The sequence below is a fragment of the Phyllostomus hastatus genome, unplaced genomic scaffold (genome assembly GCF_019186645.2).
Source record: "Phyllostomus hastatus isolate PE091 unplaced genomic scaffold, TTU_PhHast_1.1 phas_scaffold_78, whole genome shotgun sequence".
NCBI classification, from domain to species: Eukaryota; Metazoa; Chordata; class Mammalia; order Chiroptera; family Phyllostomidae; genus Phyllostomus; species Phyllostomus hastatus.
The window spans coordinates 71,362,290-71,387,157 of NW_025334041.1; the positions used below are offsets into that span (position 1 = coordinate 71,362,290).

At 54.7% G+C, this 24,868-nt stretch overlaps 1 protein-coding gene and 1 long non-coding RNA gene across 8 annotated transcripts in view; one reads left to right on the forward strand and one right to left on the reverse strand.

The window, feature by feature from the left end:
- PAX8 (paired box 8) overlaps positions 1-24,868 on the reverse strand; it is a 55,298-nt gene that overhangs the window by 13,430 nt on the left and 17,000 nt on the right. For 2 of the 7 annotated variants that reach the window (XM_045828763.1, XM_045828762.1), the window contains exons 3-9: positions 14,476-14,641; positions 11,948-12,148; positions 10,558-10,646; positions 10,141-10,266; positions 9,687-9,862; positions 5,527-5,647; positions 4,895-5,104 (exon numbers count right to left, since the gene is read on the reverse strand). In XM_045828763.1, the coding sequence (XP_045684719.1) occupies positions 4,895-5,104; positions 5,527-5,647; positions 9,687-9,862; positions 10,141-10,266; positions 10,558-10,646; positions 11,948-12,148; positions 14,476-14,641 (1,089 nt within the window). The remainder of the gene's footprint in view (positions 1-4,894; positions 5,105-5,526; positions 5,648-9,686; positions 9,863-10,140; positions 10,267-10,557; positions 10,647-11,947; positions 12,149-14,475; positions 14,642-24,868) is intronic. The other 5 variants (XM_045828767.1, XM_045828765.1, XM_045828764.1 and 2 more) reach the window with 5 other exon arrangements.
- Positions 17,014-19,654, forward strand: LOC123812094. The gene is made up of 3 exons (XR_006784482.1): positions 17,014-17,135; positions 18,160-18,341; positions 19,526-19,654. It is a non-coding gene; the product is annotated as an uncharacterized LOC123812094 (long non-coding RNA).

The following is a 24,868-nucleotide window of genomic DNA, read 5'->3' on the forward strand; positions in this document are numbered from 1 at the left end:
GTTACTATCGTATCATTATTGCTGCGATGTTATCAGTGCCAGGTTTTGTGCAATGAGTGAACACTCATCAACACAATGAACGTATTCTATGAATTGTTACATGTCAGAGGAGCCTTTTAGAACAAATTGTATTTGAAGTGAGTTATTAGTGAAACTGAGGGAAGGTGTTGATACAAATAAACACCACTCTAATTTGTTTCACCTTCAGTGCGATGTCTAGCTAGTTACAAATGGTGCTGGACCAAGCGGAATGGAACCCGCTGGGATTCTGCAGGTGGGCGTAGTGCACTGACGCAGGGTCCAAGCAAGCAAGGGGCTGGAAATGTTGGCGAGGAAAAAGGAATTTTAGTGTGTTTAGAAGTAGCAGGAAAAGGGTGCAGAAGGTATACTGGGTACAATCTTATCTTTCTTCAAAGATGACTGCAGTGTGGTCAGTTCTCAGGCTCGGCCCTCAGCCCTTGGACCAAGCGCCTGGCCAGGAGCCCACGACAGACAAGGAGTGAGTGACATGGCTACTTTAAGGGCAGTGGGAGCACAGAAGGTGGGCAGGTGGCCCGAGCAGGAGAGTGATGGGAGAGGTGGTGTTTGACTGAAACTTGCAGACTTCTCTCTTCCTTTCTCCCTACTTCCTCCTCTCAAGGGGGGAGGGTGGAGCCTAGGTCCAGGCCAGGCTGAGGAACACATTACTTAATTGCTCTGAACCGCATCTTCCTGCCCGTCTTTCTCATGAGAAGCTAGGTTGGATGAGAGATGGTGAAGTGGATTCACCTTACTTCTTGATGGACTGCTGGGGCCCCCTGGTGCACCGGGTGGAGGATTCTGAGGCTGTGTCTGTGTCCACCGCGAGAGGGCTGGGGCGCGAATGTTGGGCTCAGAGCTCAGGCAGCCTCCTTGCTGGGCTGGCCTAGGTACTGTCCAGGGCTGCCCTGCCTCCTGCCCTCATCCTGTCCCTTCTGTCTCCTGACCCTGCTGCTGCTTGAGCAGCTCAGTGGGCAGAGCTCCAGGGCACATACTCCCCTTAAGCCACAACTTACTTCAGTCACAGTTGCCCCCTGGGAATTCACACAGTTGCCCCCATGAGAATTAGCCTCCAAATTGCTCTTGGACACTGAATTCATCAGTCTCATTCCCCTGTATTCTGAGACTTTAATCCTTGTTTCTCCTTAGTCACCTAATTTCCTCCCAGCAGAACAGAGGTTTCTGAATCAAATGCCAGAGAGGACCTTGATGGCCTCCTCCTGTGACCTTGGCCTCTGGACAGGCCATTGTGGCTCCTTTCAGGGCAGCCCTCTTACAGACTGCAGTTCCACAAACTTTCCTTTCAGTCCCACAAAACTCTGCTTCAATTCCTTAAATACATGGTTTCTTCCTCAAAAGCCAAGAACCTTGAGACCTTCTTGGAAATGAAACCACGGAAGCCGAGAGGCAGAGGCCCTCCATCACAGCCTAACCATGCGCTTTTATCTACTTACTTATTTTTAAGGCTCTTCACCATAAATTTATCTTTGGCTTGGAGTTCTGTCTCCTCTGCACTAAAAGATACTTCCAACACGGTCTTATTTTTAAGAGCTGGCATAGACACAGATCCACACTGAGTTGTCATAAAGGGGGGTTCTATACGAAAACACGAGCACCTGGATATATTGGCAATACTGTAATACCAGTAGGGAGGAGGATCAGAACCACAGCGTGGAGGAATTCAGAGGGCAGAGGGGGTGTCAGACAACTTTATTTGCCCCCTTTGATGTCTGCCCTCTACATGACCCTTTTCAATTCCTTATCTTGTTCTGATAGCAAGGAGAATTTATGGCAATCCAGAAATCTCTCTGGCAGAACTAAATATAATTTTGCACAAAAGGATGGAGGCAGGTAATAGACTCTTTGATGATAACACCAAACTCAGAGGCTCCTGACCAGCTGAGCTGGAGTGAGCCCTGGAGCAGCCAGGACCAGGCGCCTCCAGACCGCTCCTGGCAAGTGGGTCGGGACCTCAGACTGGGCATCTGAAGGGAACTGGGAGGAGTGGCTGGCTATCCTACGTTCCCCAAACCCTGATGCCGCCTCACTCTTGGCTGGTTTAGGGAGAAGCTGCGAGTCAGAAAGACAGCCAGAGCCTCTGGGTTGGAAAAGGAGTGACCGGGGGAGACTGTGAAGCAGGCAGAGGTTGCAGGAGGCAGCAAGAGGGCCCCCAGGGAGCCCCAGAGGAGGAGGGTCCATGGAGGTGGGGGCTGAGCGGGTCATGGAATGCACAGTCACCACCTCCCTCCTCTCCCCTTGGTCCTGGCCTCCTTTCTTTTAAATTCACCTCTTCCTCCATTGAATAGGTTTTTAGTCCCCCCACCCTTGAGATCCTTCTCCTTCGAACCTCCTACCCTTCCTTCTGCCTATGTGGCCTCCTAGTCTGCTCACCATGATTCAGCCTCATGGTCAGTGTTTAGGTCCAGTCTCGACCAGGGGCCGCATGTGGACACTCTTTAAGGAGCTCCAGGCCAATGCCCTGGGTTCAACATGGACACCAGCCGTCACAGGCCTCATGCCTGGGCCACAGGGCTGGCCCAGCTTTGTAACTGCGGCCCTGACTTGCTTCCCACTCTTGGCAACCTGCCTGGACCCAGTCCCTGAGCCTGGGCTGCTCGCTCTCCTCGGACCCCTGACTCCGTGCTGGTTGGGCCCTTGGCTGGCCATCAGCCTTCCCAGGGGTCACACCCTGAGCCTCAGCATCACCTCGGCCTGAGCCGGGCCACCAGCCTGAAGGACACACCCAAGGTGTGCATTTGCTGCATGGATGACTCCCGGGCATCTGCCGCTAGCTACTCTGCCCCGTGGTGCATGTCCCGCAGCTGGTCTGGAGAGAGGGCATGTCACTAAACTAAGAGCTGACAGAAGTTGGAATTGTCCCCTGATTTGACTGCATGCTGCTGGGGGTGCTCGAAGCCTGGACAGGATAGCAGGGTAGGGGAAAGCTGTGGGGGCTGTGGGCACTGAGTTTGCCCCAGGCTGTTCCAGCTACACTTTGTACCAAGACCCAGGCCATGCTCTGGGACTTCTGTTCTTTCCCCTCGCTTGGATGGCCCTGGTCCCCACACTCACATGCCTCGTCCACACCCTTATCCTCTCTCTACCTGCCTCACTTCGGTCCATCTGACCTTGGCTTGCCATTCACAAGAAGCAGGCGGCCCACCCAGTGATGGCCAGTCCCCCACAGGGGACAGGGCCTCTTCTGCTCCCCCTTTCTCCTCCCCGCCCCGTCCCATTTTCTCTGGCTGACATCACTCCACCCAGCTCACAGATTTTCCTCCTTTCAACACTTTGGTCAAAACAAATGACCCATCTCCACTGACTTCACCCTCTTTTGAAATTCTGAACTCTGAGTCAACATTTTCTTTCTTTCCACCTGCACACTGGGCTTCCTTCATTAACCCTTTGCCTCTGTGCCCTCCTCTTCTAAGATGGCCTTCCACATCGGATGCGGGGATGCCCAGAGGAAAAATTCCAGGTGCCCAACTGAGGTGTAGAGTCTTTATAACAGAGGGTGGATGAACTTAGGTCAGATGACCCAGGGTCCCCCGGGCAGGTGGAGGTGTTGTTCTTCTGAGGCAGTGGTTTTCAAATCCCAGGACTCTTGGGGGGCAGAGCCTGGCTTCCAGCAGAACCTGTCATCACTTGTCTGGCTGGGGACCTGACTTCCATAAAAGCATTCATTTCAAGAGAGAGCTGCGAGGTCTCCAACGTGTTTGAAAACCACTGGTCAGAAAGGCTGTCCCCTACCCTGGCTGGTGTGGCTCCATGGATTGAGTGCTGGCCCGTGAACCAAAGGGTCACAGGTTCGATTCCCAGGAAGGTGACGTGCCTCAGTTGTGGGCCAGGCCCCCATGGGACACATTGATGTTTCTTTCCATCTCTTTCTCCCTCCCTTCCCCTCTCTCTGAATAAATAAAATCTTTAAAAAAATTATTTTTTAAAAAAAGAAGAGCTATCCCCCTTCTGCCTCCCCCATGGGTCCTGGTTCAATGCCCGGGCACACACCTAAAATAGCCCCATCGCTGTGGGGGGTCCCTCCGATATCTGAGGACAGTTATGGAACTCTGCCCTCCACCTTTACTCCCCTGAAAGCCTTCTCTGCCCAAGCCACATACCTCACTCTCTCAGCCACTGCTCAGGCCCTGGCTGGACGGCCGATGGCCTTCTGCCAGGGAGACCAGCCTTGCCAGGGTCGGACACACAGGGCACACGGGGCCGAGCCCTCACCTGACCTCACTCAGGCCCCAGTCGGCCCCTTCTCCCTGGGTCTGCCTCTTCTCAGGATAAGGGCTTTGCTCTAGATGCCCCTAAGGTGCTTCCAGCTTGAATGCTTTGAGGAGCAGAGACTCTCAGGTGGGTGAGTTGCTCTGCTGAGTGTCCTTCAAGGGCGGCGCTGTGACGCATGCACAGTGGGAGCTACACTATGGAGACCCGGCTGTGACTGCCCCACTGTCCTCTTCAGGAATTTGATGTAGAAATTGCCTCCAAAATGCAATGCCCCTTTTTCTCCGAAGTTTGGCCAACGTTTTCCTTCTTTTTAATTGTTTTTATGCAGACCAAGTGTTCACCACTTCACAGCACCTGGCTCCTGGCCTCAGGTCCCTGCTCTTCCATGGGGCCTCAGGGTGAGGTTCTAGAAATCTACCAAGCACCCACTCCAGGCACCCCCAGATTGCCTGCCCCCAGTGGTTTGATTTTGCTACTTGGGCCATATTCTGGCACCTCCAACAGTTGCCGGAGGAATTAGGGAAGACGCTGGTGATGGACAGAAATGAGGTCCAGAGAGGGGACTGGACCCCTTGGAACCAGGGGATTGGCCCTGATGACCCTCCCACCCCCACGAAGGCTGCAGGCCCAGACCTCCCTGTCATACCTGAGAGGAGGGCCTGGCCCGCGAGCTGCCCATACACGGAGGCAGCGTGGGGAAAGGCATTGAAGGGTGGGACCGAGGCTCCCGCTGGGACCCCAGAGCCGACTTGCTGCAGGTCCAAAAAGGCGGAGCTAGATAAAGAGGAAGGGGTGGAGCTAGAACTGGACACCTCGGGGCTTTCCTGCTTTATGGCGAAGGGTGAGTGAGGATCTGCCGGGGAGGGAGACAAGGAGAGAGGGTGAGATGATGGTGGGAGCATGCACAACCAAGCCATGAAATGGGGGGTGCGGGGCTCAGGACAGCGGGCAACCTCTCTGAGCGGGGCTGGGCTGGGTGCTCCTCATGCCGGGTGAGGTGGGGAGCAGCTCTACCTCTGCTGTGCCTCTGCCAGTGTATGCAGAGTGCTGCTGCACCCACCTCTCTGGCAGTGGGGTCACAGGCAGAGGAGGGGCCAAGCTGAGAGGGTCAGACCCTCGTGACCCACCAGGAGGCCCAGCCAGCACAGCCCTCTCTTCTCTCCAGGTCCAGGGCCCTAATACTTTCCTCCTCACACCAGCCATGCCCTGCCTTCACCTGCCCTCCAGTTCATCTTGGCAGCCCGGGCTGCATGGCCCAGGAGATTCTGGGCATCCTACCTGTCACCACGGGGTAAGTCTGGTGAGTTGAGAGGCTGCGCCCCAAGGGTGTGTTGGAAGTAGTCAGGGTGGCCTTCCCATCGTCCAGGGCACTGTTGAGCAGAGGCAGTGGGTAAAGGCCCTGAGAAAAAAAAGAGAAGTCAACATAGAGGCCCCTGGAGCAAGCCTTACCTGCAGCCAACATCAGAAAATACCCCCAGATTGTCCCCTTCTTCTGCTCATTCTTGACTCCATTCAGTGTGTTTAATTTATTCTTATTCTCTGACTCACAGCCCCACTATCCTTCTCTTAATCCCAGACTCAAAGTTCCCCCTCTGCAGCTGGCTGGTGACTGTTGAGCAGACACAGGACGGGGCGTCTCCCTTCAAGCACCTCACCCCAGCTGGACAGCAGGTCCCCCTCCTTATCTGCTCCCACAGTGTGAACCCACCAAGGACAAGATACGAGGTCAAGCCTTCGGCCCAAAGGACTGTGTACGGTGTTTCACTCAATCCTGTATTTTCCTCCAAATAGGAAACATGGGTGCAGAAAGGTCAACAAATGTGTTACTTCGTCATGTGGGGCAGAGCCAGGATTAAACACCAGGTGCCTGGCTCCTGGGCCGTGCTCCCAGCTGCTGCTCTAAACTGGTTAACATCAGCTGCACTTACACCTGCAGAGAGGTCTGCCTTCATTCTCCTGATCTGCCCCTGCCAGCACTGTGATGTGGGCAGGCACTGTTGTCTGTTGTCTCTGCGGAGACCTAAAGCCTCTTGTGAAACAGGGGCTGCAGTGTGGGCCCGGGCCCTGGCCCAGGTGCTCTCTCCTGCAGACGTGGTTCATCCCTAGAACAGGTGGATTTCCTCTCTCTCTCTCTCCATGTCCAAGCAAATAGAAATGTTCGGGTTCAGCTTAAAGATGCTATTTGGGTTAATTTTGTTTGAAAAATTCGTTATCAAGTAGCTGGGGTTTTCTTTATTAAGACCTCATATTAGGCTCTCCTGGTCTCCACTGCACAAGGGGCCCACCTCCGAAGGTGCCCTCTCCAGAAAGGAGTTGTTCAGTTCCAGGGGCACACATCACTCCTCCCAGTGGCCCTCCCACCAGAGGGCGAGGCAGCGCACGACACAAACTCGCTATGTGAAACTGTGCAACACTGAACTCAAGGAATGTTTCCTGAGCACAATTGCTTCCAGTAACTTCTATCGAACTGGCTCTCCAAGGAGATACAGCGCTTTCTGGTTCAGAGTTGGGCACTTCTGGCAGCCTCAATCAATTCTGGGGGCCACCGGGGCACCATTATCGTGCAGAGCGATTACCAACTCAGTGGCACTGCAGTTCCACGCCTGCAAGGGGCAGCGTCAAGGCAGGGCGGAGATGTTCACAGCCCAGCTTAGCAATTGGACAAAATACCTAATTTCTAGAGTGGGTAAGGCAAGTTTGAAATGCCTTGTGAATGTGTGGTTTCCATACCAAAATACCTATTGAAATCCTACAGCTGCTCCAAAATCCAGGAAATTCTGTGAAAAAAAAAAAAAACAAAAAACCCTCCAACCTGTACAGCCAGATATTTTGGTGACGTTGCACAGAATGGCTTGCACATCTCAGTGGTGACTGGATTTCTCACGGGGACTGGACTTGAATTGGGGTGCAGGGTGGCACGATGCTTCAGAACTAGGGTGAGCTCTGGCTCTGCACTGCCAGCCAAGAAGCTGTCGTGTTCTGACCTCTCAGAGCCTGACTCTCTCACCTGTGTAACAGGGGCAATGGGATCTGCTTCGTGAGGCTGCAGGAAGGACTGAGGTGTCACACATGCACAGAGCAGCCAGCACAGAGTGCCCGGAGCAGCGTGTGCTCTATAAAGAGTTACCACAGGCATCACTGTTGCGGTTATCGGGAGAGGCGGGAGCTGCCAAGTTCTCAGTCTCTGTCACTCTGCCATTCACTTCTGTTGATCTGCTTCTCAGTGCACTTGGAAAACAGGAATGGGAGCTGCAGAGACTCCCAAGTCTGGCAGTGAAACGGGGACAGAGACGAGGCCACGTGACGCTTCTGTCGCACCCTCTCCCTCTTTTTGATTTTACAGAAAATACAGTGTGTCTTTGCCCCACGCCGAGGCCAGGTGTGAGGACCTGTGCTTCTCTTGGCTGCCCAGACCAGAGGGTCTTGCCGTGCCAGGTGAGAGGACACGGGTGTTCCTTCGGCAGCACCATAGGTCAGCAAGGGTGGGAAAGTCACCACATGGGCTGAGCTCTCCCTGCCCCTCCAGGCGCTGGGCCAACGATGACCAGCAGGCAACTTACTGGGGGAGAGAAGCATTGCGGATGGACATGCTGGGCCTGGTCTCCTTGCCTGGAGGACGAGGGGGTGGAGCAGTGCCATGGCCTTCAAACTCTCTTTTCCAGTCCTCAGAGAAGAACCCACCTAGAAGCGCCGCCTCTACCACAGTCGGCCAGTCTCAGCCAATGCCGGCGCCTCAGGTCTGAGCCCCGCCACTGCTTGCTCGGGCCCTCCCTGCCCTCTCTGGCCCTGGCTCATCTCCACACAAATGAAGACCCTGGGTTTTGTGGCCCCAAGGTCCCTCTAGCTCTGACTCCCTCACTCCACAATCCCCTGTGCTGGTGTGCCCGCGCATGGTGCAGAGTCTCAGTTTCGAGATTGAGCAGGGTCCCTAGAGGGGCTCAGGAATGGAGCCAGGGGATGCCTCTGCAGCCCAGCAGGTGCCCAGGGCCTCAGCGACAGGGCTCTTCCACTCTGCCAGGATGGCTGGTGCTTGCACGCTGGGTTCTGCAGGTTCCTTGAACAGGGTGGGCTCCCAAGGCTGCACCCCACTCCCTCCAGAGCCATAAGCTGACTCTTGATGAGCACCCAGCCCTGTCCCCAGGTCTGCTGACAGACAGCTTTCTCTGCACCCCTGTGGCTGCCACCACCCAGGCTGATAAAATCGCTGACGCAGATCGCCTGCCCAGCTGCAGGCACTGGCACGGGCCCAGCTGCCCAGATGGCCATGGGCGATGGTTCAGCTGATTGGTAGCTTCATTGCCATCGTCCTACTCAGTTCTTAAAGGTGTAAGTGTTTACCTCACTCCTGGACAATGACAGTGTGGGCAAAGAGGGGAAGCAGACATGGCCCTAAAACTCCTCAGCCGGCAGACTGGCTGGGTAGGGCCAGTGGGGGGCGGGGAAGACACGTGACTATTGACAGATAGTATTGACCAGAGGCAGCCTCCTGGAAGTTCTGTCAGAGCAGCAGTACTCACTGGGCCCAGGGGAGGTGTCTGCTGTCTCTGCCACCTTCCTAGAAGCCAACCCAATACACACTCTCACCTGTCTTGAGCACTGGAAATGAGAATGCCCTTGGAGTTTGCAATCTATTGCCTGGATTTCTCAACTGGTTCACTCATCCCACTTTCACTGAGCGTCTATTATAACAGGGCACTCGAAGGTAGAGATTTGATAAAGGTGCTCCAAGATGCTGCCCACTGTGTCGTCACACCTGTGTCCACTGGACAGCTGCGACCCAGCATGAGGAGTGGCGAGGAGTGGTAGGCTGACGTGCAGAAGCACAGGAGGGAGAGGGGACACACACCTTTGGGGAGGGGTGGGGTGGGGAGGACTCATGGGCAAAGGGATGCTTGAGCTGAGTCATGATGGCTGGGTGGTACTTTTCCAGGCAGAGAAGTGGGAGGAAAGGCATTCTGCATGGAGGCACACAGTGTGCCAGAGCAGAGAGGTGTGAACAAGAGTGCGTGCTCGGGATGTGAGTAATGCGGGGTCATGGGGTGAGCAGGAGTGCGTGGCCGAGGTGGGACTGGAAGCACTGCTTACAGCTGTGGCATAAAGGCTTTGGGCTGCAGCTTGAAGCTGTGGGACCTGCCCCCATGGTCTGGGGAGGCGCTGGGGCAGGGGGACGCATGACCTGGCTGTGTGGCTCCCCGTGAAAGCTCTGAGCTCAGTATGGGTGAGGGAAGGCAAGAAGGCTAGGAGGAGAAGGAGGAGGTGCCAGTGTCTGGGACAACAGCAGATGTTCTGAGCTTGGAGCTGCGTGAAACTGGTACCCCCAGCCACCGAAGCAACTTCTGGCTGCTTTGGTGGTAGGACTGCGGGCAGCTCAGGGGTCCTCAGAGTCTGCCTTGCCCAGCCCCAGCGTGCCACAGCCCACCTCCACCCCTGCTTCTCACCTGCTCGCCTTTGGTGTGGCTGGGGGAGGCATAGGCCTCGGAGTAGTGCTGCCGCTCAAAGGGGCACTCGAGCGGCTCCAGGTGGTGCTGGCTGAAGGCGTCCGTGCGGAGGTGCTTGCGGGGCCCACTGCTGCTGCTCTGGGAGTCGATGCTCAGCCGGCAGCTGTCCTGGTCACCTGGCACCCCCGCGAGGGGAGAAAGCATTCAGGAGACCCGTTCACCCATCCCCAGGCCAGGGTGGAGAGGCAGACTGAACTGCAGAGGGAGGGAAAGGGCCATGTCCCAGGCCTCGGAGCCTCAGGGCTGTGGCTGCCTCAGAGAAAGGCCACGTGCTGCAGGCCGGGAGTTGCCAAGACTACAAAGTCCGAGGCCAAAGTGCGGCTTCTGCCCCATCAGAGCCTGAGCGAACCGCCCTCCTGCACCCCATCCTGCCCTCCGTGCCCCCCACACTCACTGTCATCCATCTTCCTCTTGCTGTCGCTGCCAGGCTGGGCGATCCCCAGCAACCCATTGATGGAGTATGTGGAGCCCAGAGAGTCGGACTGGGGTGACTCCGGGGGTGTCACAGCCGAGCTGGGGACTGCAGGGCACGAAAGGGACAGGGTCAGGTTGTGGGAGGGCCAGCCTGAGAGTCGGGGCCACCAGCACGGAGGAGTCGGGGTGCCAGTGGGAGGGGTTCTGCAGTCAAGGCAGCGGGATGTGTCTCCTAAAGATCTCAGTGGCTCGTCCCTGGAGCGCGCCAGGGCTTGGTCCCCACGGAAGAGCTTGGCCCACACGGAGAGTGGGCTGCATGGGCGTGTGGGTGACCCCACGTGTGCACAGATGGGCACGTGTGTGCTGGGGAGTGTGCCTGCAGGCCCTCAACACTTACTCAGCGAGTGTCCTGGGCTCAGGGACTTGGTGGCCACGCAGTTGTCCATGGGGAGATTGAATGGCTGCTGCACTTTGGTCCGGATGATTCTAGAGGAAGAAAGGCCAGTAGGGAGAAGAGGGTGAAACAGGACCCATGGCTGCCCCAGATCCAGCTGCTTTTTTGAAATCCCACTTGTGAGTCTTAAAAGCACCTCTCACTCAACCTGTCCATATCACACCTATGACCTTACTCCCCACACCTGGTCCTCCCAGCGTTCCCATTTCATGAGTGGTACCACCAGTCACTCAAGGAGTAAGTACAGGCGGGGCTTAACCCTGCCTGCCCCCAGGTCTGCTCTCAAACTGCCCTCAGGTGCTGCGCTCTGACCCCGGAGCCTCCCCAGCCTTGGCCCCTCTCTTCCTCTCACTGCGGTGCCTCAGCGTGCACCGCCACCCTCACACTCCCTCCAGGTCGTTCGCTGGCCACCCTTCCCTCGGGTGAGCTTCTAGTCTCTTCTCCCTTTTGCAGGCTGACTGGACTTTCTGAAATGTAAGTCAGCCTATGCTTAATACTGCCAAGGGCTTCTTGTTGTTCAAGGGCAGAGGCAGGAACTCCGGCCGGGCCCCTATCCCCGAAAGGGCAGCCTTTGCTGATGGCTCCACCTCAGCCTGATTCCTGTTCCCCTCCTCTTTATCTACTGGCTTTCTTTTAGTGTCTTGTATAAGATCCTGTTGGCCACAGGGCCTTTGCATGGGCTGTCTCAGAGCTCACTCTCCTTTTCAGCTAGTGGACTCTTACTCATTACTTCTCACTCAAGGACACATTGTCAGAACTTTCATAAACCAGGTCACTCCATGCGAGCTCACACCCCCTCATGTTCCTCTCCTTAGCAGGGCTGGAGCTGCATTTTTACAACTGTTCATGTGGGCACTTGTATAGCAGGTGTCTTCCCACTAACTGTACGAGTAAGCTCTGCCAGAGCCAAGACTTTGTCCCCAGGGCCTGGTGTATAACAATGAATTGTGTGTTTATAAATGAATAAGTGAGTAAGAAATGACTGATTAAGGTAGTGAGTGAATAACTGAATGGCTAAACAACTGAGTGACTATCTCTCTGAGTGAATGAAGAGTTTTGTGACCAAAGAAAGGATTAATTCAAGGAAAAGATTCTGTTATTGAATGAAAAATGATGTGGTGTATAAAGAAGGAAACTGCAGAGAGTACAGCCAGGTAGGCAACGGGCTGCCTGTGGCCCTGAGGAGGCCAGGGGGTGAGATTCCTGCCCTGTGCTGGTGGGGGGCTTCCCGCCCAACTCCGGGGGGGCCCTTCCCAGGTCGCTCCACAAGCCAGGGCCTTCCTCAGGTCTCTCTCATAAGCCCCAAGGCCCCTGGCTGCTGTCCGTTTCTCACCTGTTGATGGAGCTGACACTGGGCACGGTGTCATTGTCACAGACGCCCTCGGCCAGGAGCCGATCTCGGATCTCCCAGGCAAACATGGTGGGGTTCTGTCGCTTGTAGTCCCCGATCTTCTCCACCACCTTGGGGGTGGCCACCTTGGGCTTGGAGCCGCCTATCACCCCAGGCCGGATGCTGCCAGTCTCGTAGTACCTACTCCAATAGACAACCCATAGATTACCCAGTAGGCAGGCGGGGCTCTGGGCATGGACAAGGGGGGACCCCCCCCAGAACTGGAATTTACTTATAAAGAGTTGTATGCTTATTCTTACATGTTTAAACTCAGTCACCTTCAGAGTACTCTCCATTTGATACAACACACCTATTGAGACTTTCTTCTACTGCTAAAAGCAATTTTTGAGCTTGTCAATTTTGATGCCTTTTAGTGCTCCTGCTGTTTTTTGTTTTACCTCTTCCACATGGGCAAAACGTGTCCCTTTGAGGATTTTCATCCAGGAAACAAAAAACAGTCACTCCGGGTGAGATCAGGTGAAGAGGGAAGGTGTAGTGGAGCGGGAAGGGGGTCCTGCTGTTTTGGTCAAAAACTACTGAACACTCAGCCCAGTGTGGCAGGTGCACTCATAAATCACCCACCATGAAATGAGAAAAAGCACTGAAAGAGTTTTCAAAACAATTCACCAAAGCCAAGTGCAGCCTCTCACAGCAATACCAGCTGGTACACTGATACAGATGGGTTCCTAGAACACTCAATTATGGTGTTTTGGGGGTCACTCCTCATAGCCAGACCCTTATCCCCTCTGAGGCTTCTGGGGAGGAGCGCAGGGTAGAATGTGCCCCCTGGGCTGGCCTCAAATACTTGGCCTTCCAGTGCTATTTCCCTTCGCAGGCAGGTTTGTGCTGCTGCCTGGCTGGAGCTTCTGCTGAGGCACTCAGCCCGGGCCCCTGGCTTCTCCCTCTCTTCTCCCTCTAGCTAGCATGAGCACCTACAGGGCCCACTTTAGGGGGTATAAAAGATTCCCCTTTAAGAAAGAGAGTGTTCACGCAGGTGCCCTGTGAATTATGGGTTCACAGTGGCGGTTTCCTCCGTCCGGCTTCTCTTGGCTACAGCATGACTCACTCTTCTCCTTGGCCATCCTGGGTTTTTTCACCCCTCCCCAGGAGACCAGTTGGGGTCACTGGGCCCTCTGCCCTGTCTGCTGGTTCACCTTTGCTCCCTATTCTCCACCCCCTCCCTCGACAGGCACTGGTTTTCTACCAGGTTACCTGGTTCAAGTGGAAGCCACTCCTCATGAAGTCTGGAATCCCTGCCCAGCCTGTATCTCTGGCCTTGTCCAGCTCCTTAAGCTGAGACTTTGCTCCCAGGGTCTCCTTGCCTCCCCTCCCTTCATCTCCAGCAGGCTCTTTGTTCTGGAAACTCTCTGATCTCCTCTGCCATGAAATGGCACCCACTCTTTAAATTCTGTCTGTTGCCACCACCTAGGGACCACCTCCTCTCTGGTCCACTCAGCCCATCCTGAGGCCCCCTCTCCTGACCCTAGAAGGTGCCACACTTCCCTGACAACTTTCGTGGGGGACCCACAGGTTCCCATGGTTTAGTGATAGGCCCTTTGCCTCCTTAAACTGGAGCTCCTCCTGAATCTGCCCACTTACCTATTCAAACACACATTTACTGGGGAAGGGAGGCAGGTACCCTGAGCTGACTTGAAGCTCCCAACCATGTGCCTCGGGGACACTCCTGATGGGAGTGGTTTTCCAGACCAGGTTGTGTGGCTACAACAGCCTGGATACAGGGCTCTGCTGCCCCTGGTTTCTCCTGAACCTGAGCTCGGCGGTTCTCGGCTCTGGCTTTAGGACATGAGAATCATTTGAGGGCCTGGATAATACCAAACCAGGGTATAGAACTTCCCCTAACGTTCTGTTTTAACGGCCATGGGCTGGGGCCTAGGCCTTGATTTTTTTTTAAATTGAAGTTTCCAGGTGACTTGAACGTGCAGGGTCACCTGGTCATCACATAAAGCTCAGAGCATCCAGGCTGCCAGAGAGGGCAGAGGCCTGGGGACCTGTGTGCCATCAAGCAGCCCTGCGCCTCTGGGGCAGGTGCTCGGGGAGTTACAGTTTGAGAAGCACAGAGTCAGACATCCCTCGTGCAGGGGTTCCACCTTGGAAGCCACGCCTGATAGGGAGTCCCTTCCCTGGGGGCCCCCCTCCCTCAGTCTCAGCAGGGCGGGAGCTTTGGGGAAGAGTCTCCTGCTGCAGGGTGGAGAAGCCTTTAGAAAATGAGACGTGAGGCGAGGAGAAAAGGAAGAGGGAGGAACGAAGGAAAGAAGAAAAGGCTAACGAAAGAAGGAAGAAAGGAAGGGCAGGAACACAACAGAAGAGCATCGGCTGGGGGCCCAGAGGTACTACCACACCCTGTCCAGGTCCTGGGACCTTGGGCCCCTGGCGGGGAGGGTGGCTGCAAAGTTGGCAGGTGCAGAGACCAGCCCTTTGGGAAGGTGGTATGTGGTAAAGTTCGTGCTTACCTGCCAAGGATCTTGCTGACACAGCCATGGCTGACGCGGAGCTGGCGGGAGATGTCGCAAGGCCTCACGCCCTGGTGGGCCAGGTCCACGATGCGCTGCCGCACCACTTCCGGCAGGGGTCTGCCGTTCACAAAGGCCCCTCCCAGCTGGTTCAGCCCTCCGTGGCCTGAGAAGACAGTAGTCCCAGTACAGTTGTCAGGGCCAAGTAGGGCAGCCCGGTTCACTCTGAGTGCACCCACCAATTCAAGCACACATGTATTGCATGCCTCCTATGTGGCAGGCACTGTACTGGGCCCCGAGGATGCCCAAGTGAATAAGGCAGATGTGACCTCTGTTCTTGCCTCACAAGGTTTATAAAAGTGGGGCCCAGACTGCCAACAGCCCATTAACACACCGCATGACCACTGCTGGGGGCATGGAACCACAGGAGGGGACCAACCTCAGGCTCAGGAGACCACAGAAGGGCTCCTGGAGGGGTCTAAGCTGAGACTGAAGATAAGAGTGTTAGCTGCACGAAGGGAGAAAGGAGGAAACCAGTCCAGGCGGTAGAACTCCAGGGGGAGGCGGAGAAGTGAAAAGGGGGTTTTCTCTTAGACCGATCAGCTCCCCAGAGCAAGCCGGGCTAACGTCACTGCTGCGGCTCCTGTGTCCTGGTGAGGACCCTGGGCTGAGAGTTTCTGTGGCTTGATTCCTATGACCTGAGTGACTCCGCTTGTATGAAGAGGAGCCAACATACAACCAAGGGCTAAGGTTCCCACCACGCTTCCTGGTGTGGGCCTCATGGCCTGGACCGACCCTGGAAGCTGGGCACTGGCCCTGCAGCCCTGTGCCGAGGGGGCACAGCCTGGGCACACGCAGTCTTTTCCCTCCAGGGCAGGATGTGGTGACTGGCGGTGAGGGTGGAGCCCTGCGGGCGGCCGTGGGCTGTCGGGGGAGCAGGCAGGCGAGGAGGAGAGCAGAGCCAGGCCTGCTGGGTGACCCCGTTAAGGACTGCTTACGGCCGAGATGGGAAGTGCCTCTGCTGGGCACATCGTGCCCATACCGCCCACTGACTTAGCACATTCAGAACTGCTGTGCAATGTCTCCTCAGGGGCCCAAGCTGTCTTTGGTACAAGAGTCAATGTTCAAAAAAAAAAAAAAAAGGCCAAAAGCTTCTGTCCTGGGCAAGAAGTCAGGGGGAAAAGCCCGTTGGCCAAACACTCGGCAGAAGGGACACGATGACCCATCTTCTCGGTGAGCATGGGTACAACTTCCAACCTTGCCATTCCAGGCAACATGACCTTCAGATGTTTTTCTACCGGGGCTGGAAGAAATCTGCAGGGCATTGGGGCTCCCAGAAGGTGGAGGAGTGGCCTGGGCCCACTCCTGAGCCCATCCCACTGGCTTCTCACTTGCCACAGCCTGTCCCTGGAGAATGGCTGCAGCCTATTGACCTGCATTCCCTCTTGGCTGCCTTCAGCTCTTTGGGGTGCAGACACTGAACACAAGGGGGCGCCAGATGGCCACTCAAACCTAGAGAAGCCTTTGAGTGTCCAGCTCTGCCCCCATTTCCCAGAACATGGCTCCTGGTCATCTACCCAGGCTTAGGTGTTTGCACTCGGGCTTCTGGACCTGGGCGTGAGGCTCCCTACAGGTGGGGTTCCTCACCTGTAAACCGGCAACAGGTTTAAAAAAGCCAAACACCACTTTGGGGTGGCATGAATTGGGTATTTTGACTTAAAAAATGTACCCCATTTCTCCACTGAAGCTGTGTGGGTTGTTGTCCTTGATCTTCTTGAAGGGCTGACCAGGATCCTTGGAAGCCCACAGCCCCCAGGACCCCTCCTGAAAGGTGACTTACTGGGTCAGCCAGCGTGGGTGTGAAGGGAAAGAGAAGTTCATGCCTCTAAATTCTGAATTCTCTGGTGCTTTATTTTATTTTACTGGTTTCTGAGTGACTCTGGGTTACTGTTCAGAGAGGTGGGCTGATTCCTGCCTTGACTTTGCCTGTTTTTATTTTATCATTTGAGAAAGTTGGGTTTTGTCTCAACCTCAGTGTTTTCATCCAATGAATGGAGCTAAATAGAACCAGTCACTGCATCTGCTGCTAACCTGTAACAATTGTTATAAAAAGATGGGGAGAGGTGAGAATGGAGAAGTGTGTGTTTAGCTGAAAATCTTGATATAAGTGTCAAGGTTTTCTAATGTTTAATGTTGATATGGTTGCAGATTACCGCCCAAGCTCAGCCCCAAGACAGGGCCAGTGGTGCTCAAACCTGAGCGTGTGTCAGAATCAGTGAGGGGGCTTGGTAGAACATGGAATGTGCAGCCCTCTGGCTTGAGGTTCTGACTCAGCAGGTCTGGGATAGAACCATGAACCTGTGTTTCTGAGATGTTTCAGGTGGGGTTGTGCTGCTGGTCTGGAGCTGTGTGTTGCGAACTAGGCAATGGCTGGTAAAGAAAATTTAAGAGAATAACTAACTACTTGTATACCTCCGACCCCAGCCCCACCTTCTTCTAGAATAATAATTGCTATCGTTTTTATATTACAGTTTCCATTTCTTTTTTTCTCAACACATATGTGCCCAGTGCCCACCATGAATTGGGTACCACCTTGGACAAGATGAGAAACCAGGCCGTCGAGGAATGATGCAGCCTAAGGAAGACGTGTTTTGAGAGAGGTAAGTCCAGGTACTATGGGGCCCATGGGTGGTTGGAAGGAAGCTGTGGGGAGGGATGGCCGGGAGGTAGCCAGGTGAAGAAGTTTCCACAGGACAAAAGTCCACGCACAAGGTCTCAGTGCTCTCGAGACGTGAGAGGCTCACTGCAGCTGTGAGCCAGGCCGGAAGGGGCACTCGGAAGGGGCCCGCTGGCCGCAGATGGAGAAGGCCCCTCCGGTCTGAGGTTTGGAGCAGAGTCCCTGTAATGGAAGGTCGTTTGTCCTTCCTGTGTCCGGTGTGGGGGAGTGGACTCCTTTGGGTGAGTCACACCAAATGCCCAGAGGTGGGTGCAGCCTTCCTGCACTGAAGGGCTGGGACACCCACTGAGCTGACCACCTTTCTGTGTGGCTGTGGACAGGTGGGCTTTGAGTCTGGAAGCTAAAACTGAGTGGGAGTCCCTGGTTGGGCCGGGAGGAAGCTGTGGACCAGGAAGGGGCTTGCAGCTTCCTAAACAAAGGCCCTTTGCATGGTCTGGAGAGTCGTAGGCACGGAATGGCGAGTGTGGAGGAGGAAGACAAGGTGCCTGGCCGGACCCAGCAGGCTCTGGGTGTGAAGGCCCTCAGACAGGGGAGTGCTAACTCTCTGGGGCCGGAGAGGGTTTATCCTGCAGTGAGGCTGTTTGGAGGTCAGAAAGCTCTGGCTGAAGCCTGCTGTCCAAACAGGTATTCTTTGGAAAAGTGACCATTTGGGGAAGTCATAGGACTTTCTTTAAAAAAAAAAATTTCAGTTACAGTTTACAATGTTCAGTATCATTCTGTACCAGTTTCAGGTGTGCAGCGCAGTGTCTAGATGGTCATCTGCTTTCAGAGCGGTCCCTCCGATACTTCAAGCACTCACTTGGCCCCATGCATGGCTATTACAATACTACCAGCTATGTTCCCTGTGCTGTAGTTCGCATCCCTGTGACTATTCTGTAGTTACCAATCTGAAGATTAAGAGGTACAAATTAGGAGACTTTCTTTGGTAATTTCTCCACCCCTTTCAGGCACTGAGGAGTAGGGATGGTAGAAGGAAAGAGGCTCATTGCCTGAAATTCTCGTCACAGCCACCCACAGCGAGCCCTAAACATACGGGTGGTTTCCATGGCCCTGACTGCGCTGTAGTGACCGGACCTGCTTACACGGCTTCAGGCGCCCTGCGCATGTACACCCAGCACCCATCACAAAGGTTTGATTAATGCCTTGGTAAAACACACGTGATAGATGAATGCTCCACAAATATGAGGGGTGCAGCGATGGTTGTCGAGTGCATTCCCCGCCCTGGGCCTCTGAGCCCTGAACTCAGTTACTTTCCTCTGGAACCTGCTATCTGGTTTCTCACACCTCTGCCCCGTCCTAAAGCGGCAATGGTACAATGTCTTGTTCGGTGAACATTTCCATTGAACTACCCTGGGGTTTTTACTTTAGCCCCAAAGAGCGTGTGGTGAGGGTTTGAGCCTTGGCAAGACTGTGGTGGAGGGTGGGGTGTTCTTTAAATCATGCTGTGCACACACGCCTCCTCCACGGCGTGGCGGTGCCAATGCTAGCCCGTCCCGGCTTCTCAGCCCGGTGGTGCTGTCTCTCCGGCAGGCTCACTTGCAGGCTGTGGCCTCCACTGTGGCCTGCCACCTGTTCCGCCTGGCTTGATGCCTTTCTGGAATAAGCCCAGTGCTCCAACCTTCCACCCTGTGTCCACACCGGGAATCACTCCCACATCCACGAGGTGGTGGCACACAGGCCCTCCCATGAGGACAAAGGGGCTGGAGTGCTGCAGGCAGCACCTGCATCTGGCTGCGCCCCAACCGGCTGTGTGGCCCTTGGCCTTGTCTCTGTGCTTGTCCTCCGGCTCCGAAGGGAACCGACTGGAGATACAGCCATTTCTTATTGATCCCTTGCCCTCTGCCTCTTCTGGGTCCAAACTCCATAAACTCTCCTCCCTTCCTTTTATACCATTTACCCCTCCCCGTCGACTGGGGTCTTCCCCTGGACTTACGAACACAATCGAATCCATCCATTTGCTGCCTCCCCAGTCCCTGCCACAACATACAAACACACAAAAAGGAGACCCTTCCCTCGACTCTCCAATGGTTGCTTCCTGTCGTCTTCAACCAGATTTCTCAAAAAGTCTTCACACTTGCTGTTCCCACCTCCTTTGTCCGCTCCCCGCTGCCCAGAGGCCCTCAGGCTGAGCCCCACTGAGCTGGGCCGCCCCACAAAGTGGAGGTGGGGGTGGTGGTGCTGAGTTCTCCCTCTCGAGGAGGTCTCCAGGGCAGTGCTGTCTCCTGGCTCTTTACACCTCCAGACATGCTTGCGGTTTCTTTGTAATGAGGTTCTCTGCCCTCGTTTGCCTCACTATATCTATTTTTTTTTCAGGTTTCTCTCAAATCCCGGTGCTGCACTCACTCGGCGCAGTGGCTCTCAGGGACCCCACCCGATCTCGTTGTTGGACCTGCTACCCACATACGGACGCACGGTGGGCTGGGCGTCCGGCACCTCTAGCCCGGCTCTCTCCCCCACTTTACATTCAACTTCCTGCTAGAAATCGCCTCTGGAGCTGCCCTGTGCTTCCCTCCACCTGCAGTCTTCTCGTCCCTCGTATCTAGTCAGCCCCCACCCGCCCTGAACAGTTCCCCCCAGCTCTGCTTCGCCTCCCAGGGCCAGTTAAGGCTTCTGCTTCCATGTTCTCATAACACCACTTACCTTTCTTGAATGGCTTCATCACTCACATTTTAGTTTTACATTTATATGCATGATTCTATGCGTGAGCAGTAACTGTCCTCCACCACCACCAAAGCTTCATGAGGGCAGGGCCATGTCTGTTTGGTTCATCATTAGCTGATAGCTGGCGTTCAGTGAATATATGCCATGTGAACTGATGGACTGCCTTTAGCTTCCATCCCCCCACGCAGAGTGCTCATCAAATTGCAACGTTTTTCCCTCCTAAATATTTACTTAACCAGTCCTGTCCAGGCATCCCCAGCACAAACACATCCATGGGTTCCTTTATCCACTTGACACATGCTTACTGAGCCTCTATCTCTCAGTCACCAGGCATTTTGCTAGAACTGATGACGTGGGACTCATGAAGTTTGCATGTGGGAATAGTGAAATGCACAAATTATTGTACAACGTACAGTATTGTAAGTGTACAACTATTGCCTGGATGGGTGCTAAGGAGGACACAGCAGGGTGCAATATTGCAAACTATGTGGGGAGGGTGAGAGATGGAGTTCTTTCCAGGTGACCAAAGAAAACCTAAGTGACATGGACTTCGGGACAAAGCTGAGTAGGGGTTAACCGGTCACCTGGGCTCACTGGTCTCTGTGCCCAGCCTTGTGCATGTGACCCTCAGCTGGGAGAAGGACTTTTAAAACCCAAGCCTGACGATGTCACTCCCACGTTTAAGAAAGCCAGGCATGTCTCCATGACCTGCATGGTGAAGTCTAAGCCACTAAATCTGGAGGAAGGTGCCCACAGGAGCTGACCGTGGCTTACGTCCTTTCCTACCTGTCTGAGGCTGGAATATGATGCCCTAGCCATACAGCACTGCTGTTCCTCCTCTGTAGCATCCGAGTCCTCCCATGTCCTTGTTTATGCTGTCCTCCGTGCCGGAGTGCCCTTTCCATACCTTCTCCTGATCAGGTCACACCCGTGCCTGAATTAGTTCAGGAAGCTACTGCCTACAGAAAGGCCTCCTCCTTCCCCGCTTTTTGTCTCTGGCCCTTTCTTTCAAACAGGCCAGCAGAGTAGGGTGTACTTATGCTGGCTGTGTCCTGCTGCACCCACTGTGTGCCCCTTGATGGGGGGCATGGCTGCTTTATCTGGGAAGCCTTAATATCTAGTGTAATGCAGAATGGGTACCCAGTAAGTGCTGAATGAGTTAATTATTGGAGTGAAGGATGGAGGGAAGGAAGAACAGAGGGAGGACAGCAGGTCCCAACAACCTCAGTGGGGCCTACACATTATGTGTCCTGAGCGGAACTCTGTCTTCACAGGCATGCAGCCTTAGACATGAGCTGTTTGAAGACGGGGGTGCAGATATCATCGCCAGGAACAGAGACGTTCGCCCTCTGTCAGAAGCCCAGGGGATGACTCTTGGCCCTTCCATCATGCCTTCGACATCCACTTCCAATGTGTCAGGCTCAGGCCATGGGGAGGAACCTTACGTCTCCTCAGGCTGACCCTTCGCTGCAGCCCAAGAGACCCCAGGTGGTGTGGCCATGAGGACCAGCTCAGCTCCCAGCCACCCACACTCTGAAGTCCTGGCCAGTCGGAGGGCCTGCTGAGGCCCTGGGGACAATTGGGCAAGAAGTCTAGTTCCTTGGATGCTCTTCCTTAGATCAGCCCAGATGGTGGGAGGTCAGCACTGTTCTTCCTTCCCCAATAGGGAGAGCTAGCCAGTGGGGGGCAGAGGCAGGAAGACAAAGGTGGACAAAGAGGCCTCCTCTGGATTAGCCCCTGGTTGGGAAAGAACCCACCTTGGCTGGTATTTTAGCAGTTCTGGACTTAAAAGAAGGGGAAAGAGGGGAAGGAAGAGGGAAACAAGGCTATTGTCATTATTCGACCCCTTCCTCCATGAGTCATGCTTAGGAATAACACCTGTAGCCAGGTGGTAGGAGGTGCTTGCTCTGGAGCCAGGTGAGCAAGACAAACATACCTTGTCCCTGAATTCTCTGAATAGGCGTTAAGGAGGCAGTGCATTATCCCCACCGTGCAGTTGAGGAGATGAGAGGAGGAGGCTGCTCCGTCACCAAGGGGCAGATGGAGACTGGGGCTGCGGCCTGGGCGGAGCCCCTCCCACAGCCTCGCCCTGGCAGGGTGCCTGCTCTAGGACAGTCAGCCCTTCTCTATGAGTGAATGTGACTTCACGTTACCGCCAAGTGTGGGCGCTTTCCAAACCCCACTTCAGAATTCTCGCCAGGTTTTCATTTTGTCAGGGCCTAATTTTATGATTTTATGATTTTCTTTAGTCAGAGAACAAACCTAATTCCTTTATATTCCCCCCCTTCCATGTCGGTTTATGCCCCTCCACTCTTATTCTCACCTCTCCCCCCTCGCCTTGGCTCTGGGTTTTATTCTTCAGTCCTCAGTCTCTCCCAGGTGCCTCGCTTTTATTTCCATCCCTGCTGCTCGCCCTGCTTCCCCTTCTCATCTCCTCCCAGCCCCTTCCCCGCCCCAGTCCCTGCCTCTGGTCGAACATGGCAGCCCTCCCTCCACATCTCCCACCCATTCACCCTCAGAGCCCCCTTCTCTCTGCCACTGCTCCTTTGGCCTGTCCCCTCCCTGCATCGTCTTTATCGCCTGCATGACTGCTCAGGTTCCTTATCCCATCTTCCCCTCAAAGGCATTCACAGCTCACTGTTATTCTTGTATTAGCATTGAACCCATTAAAGCTAATTTGTTTGCCCTAATCTCCATTTATTTTTCCCTAGTTGATATTAGATTTCCCTTTCTATTGCTCCAGCATGATTTTCTCTTTGTCTTCCTAATGGTCTACCCCCCTTTCTTCCTCTATTAATCTGGTTGGCTTCACTGCTTGGTTTCAAGGCCTTTCTCTGCCTCCCCCAGCCCTTAGATTAACCCTGTCCCCTCCCTCTCTGGATGTCCCATGCCCAGTGGATTGCTGAGGACGGGGCTGCTGCATGTGTCAGTAGGCCTGCAGGCTCCCTAAGAGTAACCCTCCCTGCTTGGGGAGAGGCCCTGCCTTGTATGGATGCCTCAGGATCCCCGGGCAGGGAGAGCTCGAGGCAAGTGGAGCACAGATGGCTGCCTGATCCCTGAAGGGTCACCAAGGCCGAGGGTTCCTTGCGTAGGTTCCCGTTTGGGGCTCTCTCAAAGATTTCTGGAGGCCCCTGCAAGCTTTTCCAGGTTCTATAAATTAAAGATGGGCCACTTACTCCCTACAACTAAGATTAGACACCATCTCTCCTCCATCCCCATTTCTCAAACTAGAGACACACCCCTCCCCTTCCTGAAGAGGCAGATGTGTCTACGGGGGTGGCTGCTCCTCACTCTGCACTCTGGTCTGCGTGTTCCCCAGAACAGAAGCCTTCTGAGACCAGCTCTCAGGAACCTCCACCATTTCCACTATCTCCCCGCCAACCTCTCGCTCTGTCCAGCCCTCCATCTGAGCCTCAGTGTCCAGGCCAGTGCTCTGCCTGTCTTCTTAACACCCGGCTCCTTGAGAGCAGGGGCAGCATCCTGTCTGACTGCATGAGCGTGCCTCGCAGGGAGGAGGGCCAGCCCTGTCCCACCCCGGCTGCCACCAGAACCACCAGGGTGTTCCAGCCACTTCCCACCTCTGGTCAGATCAACCAGAATCTCTAGACATGGTGTCCCCAGATATGTATTTTTAAAAAGTTACTCTGGTGATTGCTGAGTTTACAATCACTCAGTAGATGGTCAATATACTGAAAGCACTAATTAATTGAGTAAACATGAACTTCCAGTGCTCGCTGGAGGTCCGCTAGAGGTCATTCGCCTTGGCTCCCTCCCACTGAGCTCCTAGATGCCCCCAGACTCCGGGCCCCATGTAGCCGGGACCATGGTGAGAGGGTCAGGGTCCCTGCATGTGGGACAGCTGGAGGTGAGTGGGCAGGTGTGCCAGCACCAGGGTGCCAGGAGTTGGCAAGCTCACACCCTCTGGGGTCAGGGGCCTATGGATATTAATGCCGTTTTCTAAAAAAAAAAATGGGTCTTTGTTAAAGCAATTTTCAGTTCATTAGATTTCAATTGTGAGTGAGCCACTCTGTGTCTAATAATATTCCAGGCTGTGTGGGGCGGGGAAAGGCAGCTTCTGAGTAGAAGACATGGTCCTTGCCCTTGGGAAGCATGCACGTTAATAACCCCTGACGTGTGTAGAACCTGAGAGTTTCTAAATCCACTCACATGCACTCCATCCTGCAGTTCTTTCTACGACCCTGAGGAACACCTGTGTGTGTGTGTGCGCGCGTGTGCGTGCGTGCTCATGTTCACTTGTGTGCGTGAGGTGCAGAGCCCTCAGAGCAGGGTGGGGGCTGGCCGTCCTGAGGACTGAGCAGCTAGGAACAAATGAAGAAGAACCGCTGTTCCAAGCCTGACATACCGAGCAAAATCTGTGACGAACCGAGTATCTGGTTTCCACACCTGTTGATGGCGGACTCCCAGAACCATAGCAAAGTGGATTATACTCTCTGAAGCCACTCACCACTGCCTAAGGAAACTAGAGGGAACAAGGGGAACAGATACAGCCTGCAGGCTGTGGTTTTAGGGGAGGAAACGGGGGTGCTGAGAATGAGGAGGTGGGGGCTCCGCCCATGCTGACCTTGCCTGTCTGTGCTTCAGTTTCTGCATCTGGCTGAAGGGGAGCAGATGGCCTTTACTGTCCTCCAGTCCTAACATCTGCAGGACTGGAGGACAGTAAAGGCAGGACAGCCCTCAGGCCAGGAACAGAAGGGGGTGCACAGAGCTCTGTGGGGGGACCTTGGGCAATCTCTCCACACAGACAACTGCCAGGAGTGGCCTGAGCTCACTCATGTGAGCCCATGGGCAGCCACACAACCTGTGTGATGCTCTGGCTAACACAAAGTTGAGGTAGACGTGCACCAGAGTTCTGGGGCACATCTGAGAGCATCCCCGGCCAAAAGGAGAGACGGCCCATCTACTGTCACAGAATCACTTCCTGGTGGAGCCAGGATGGCACTAACACTTTCTGACCTAAGTCCCTGCTCACTCCTC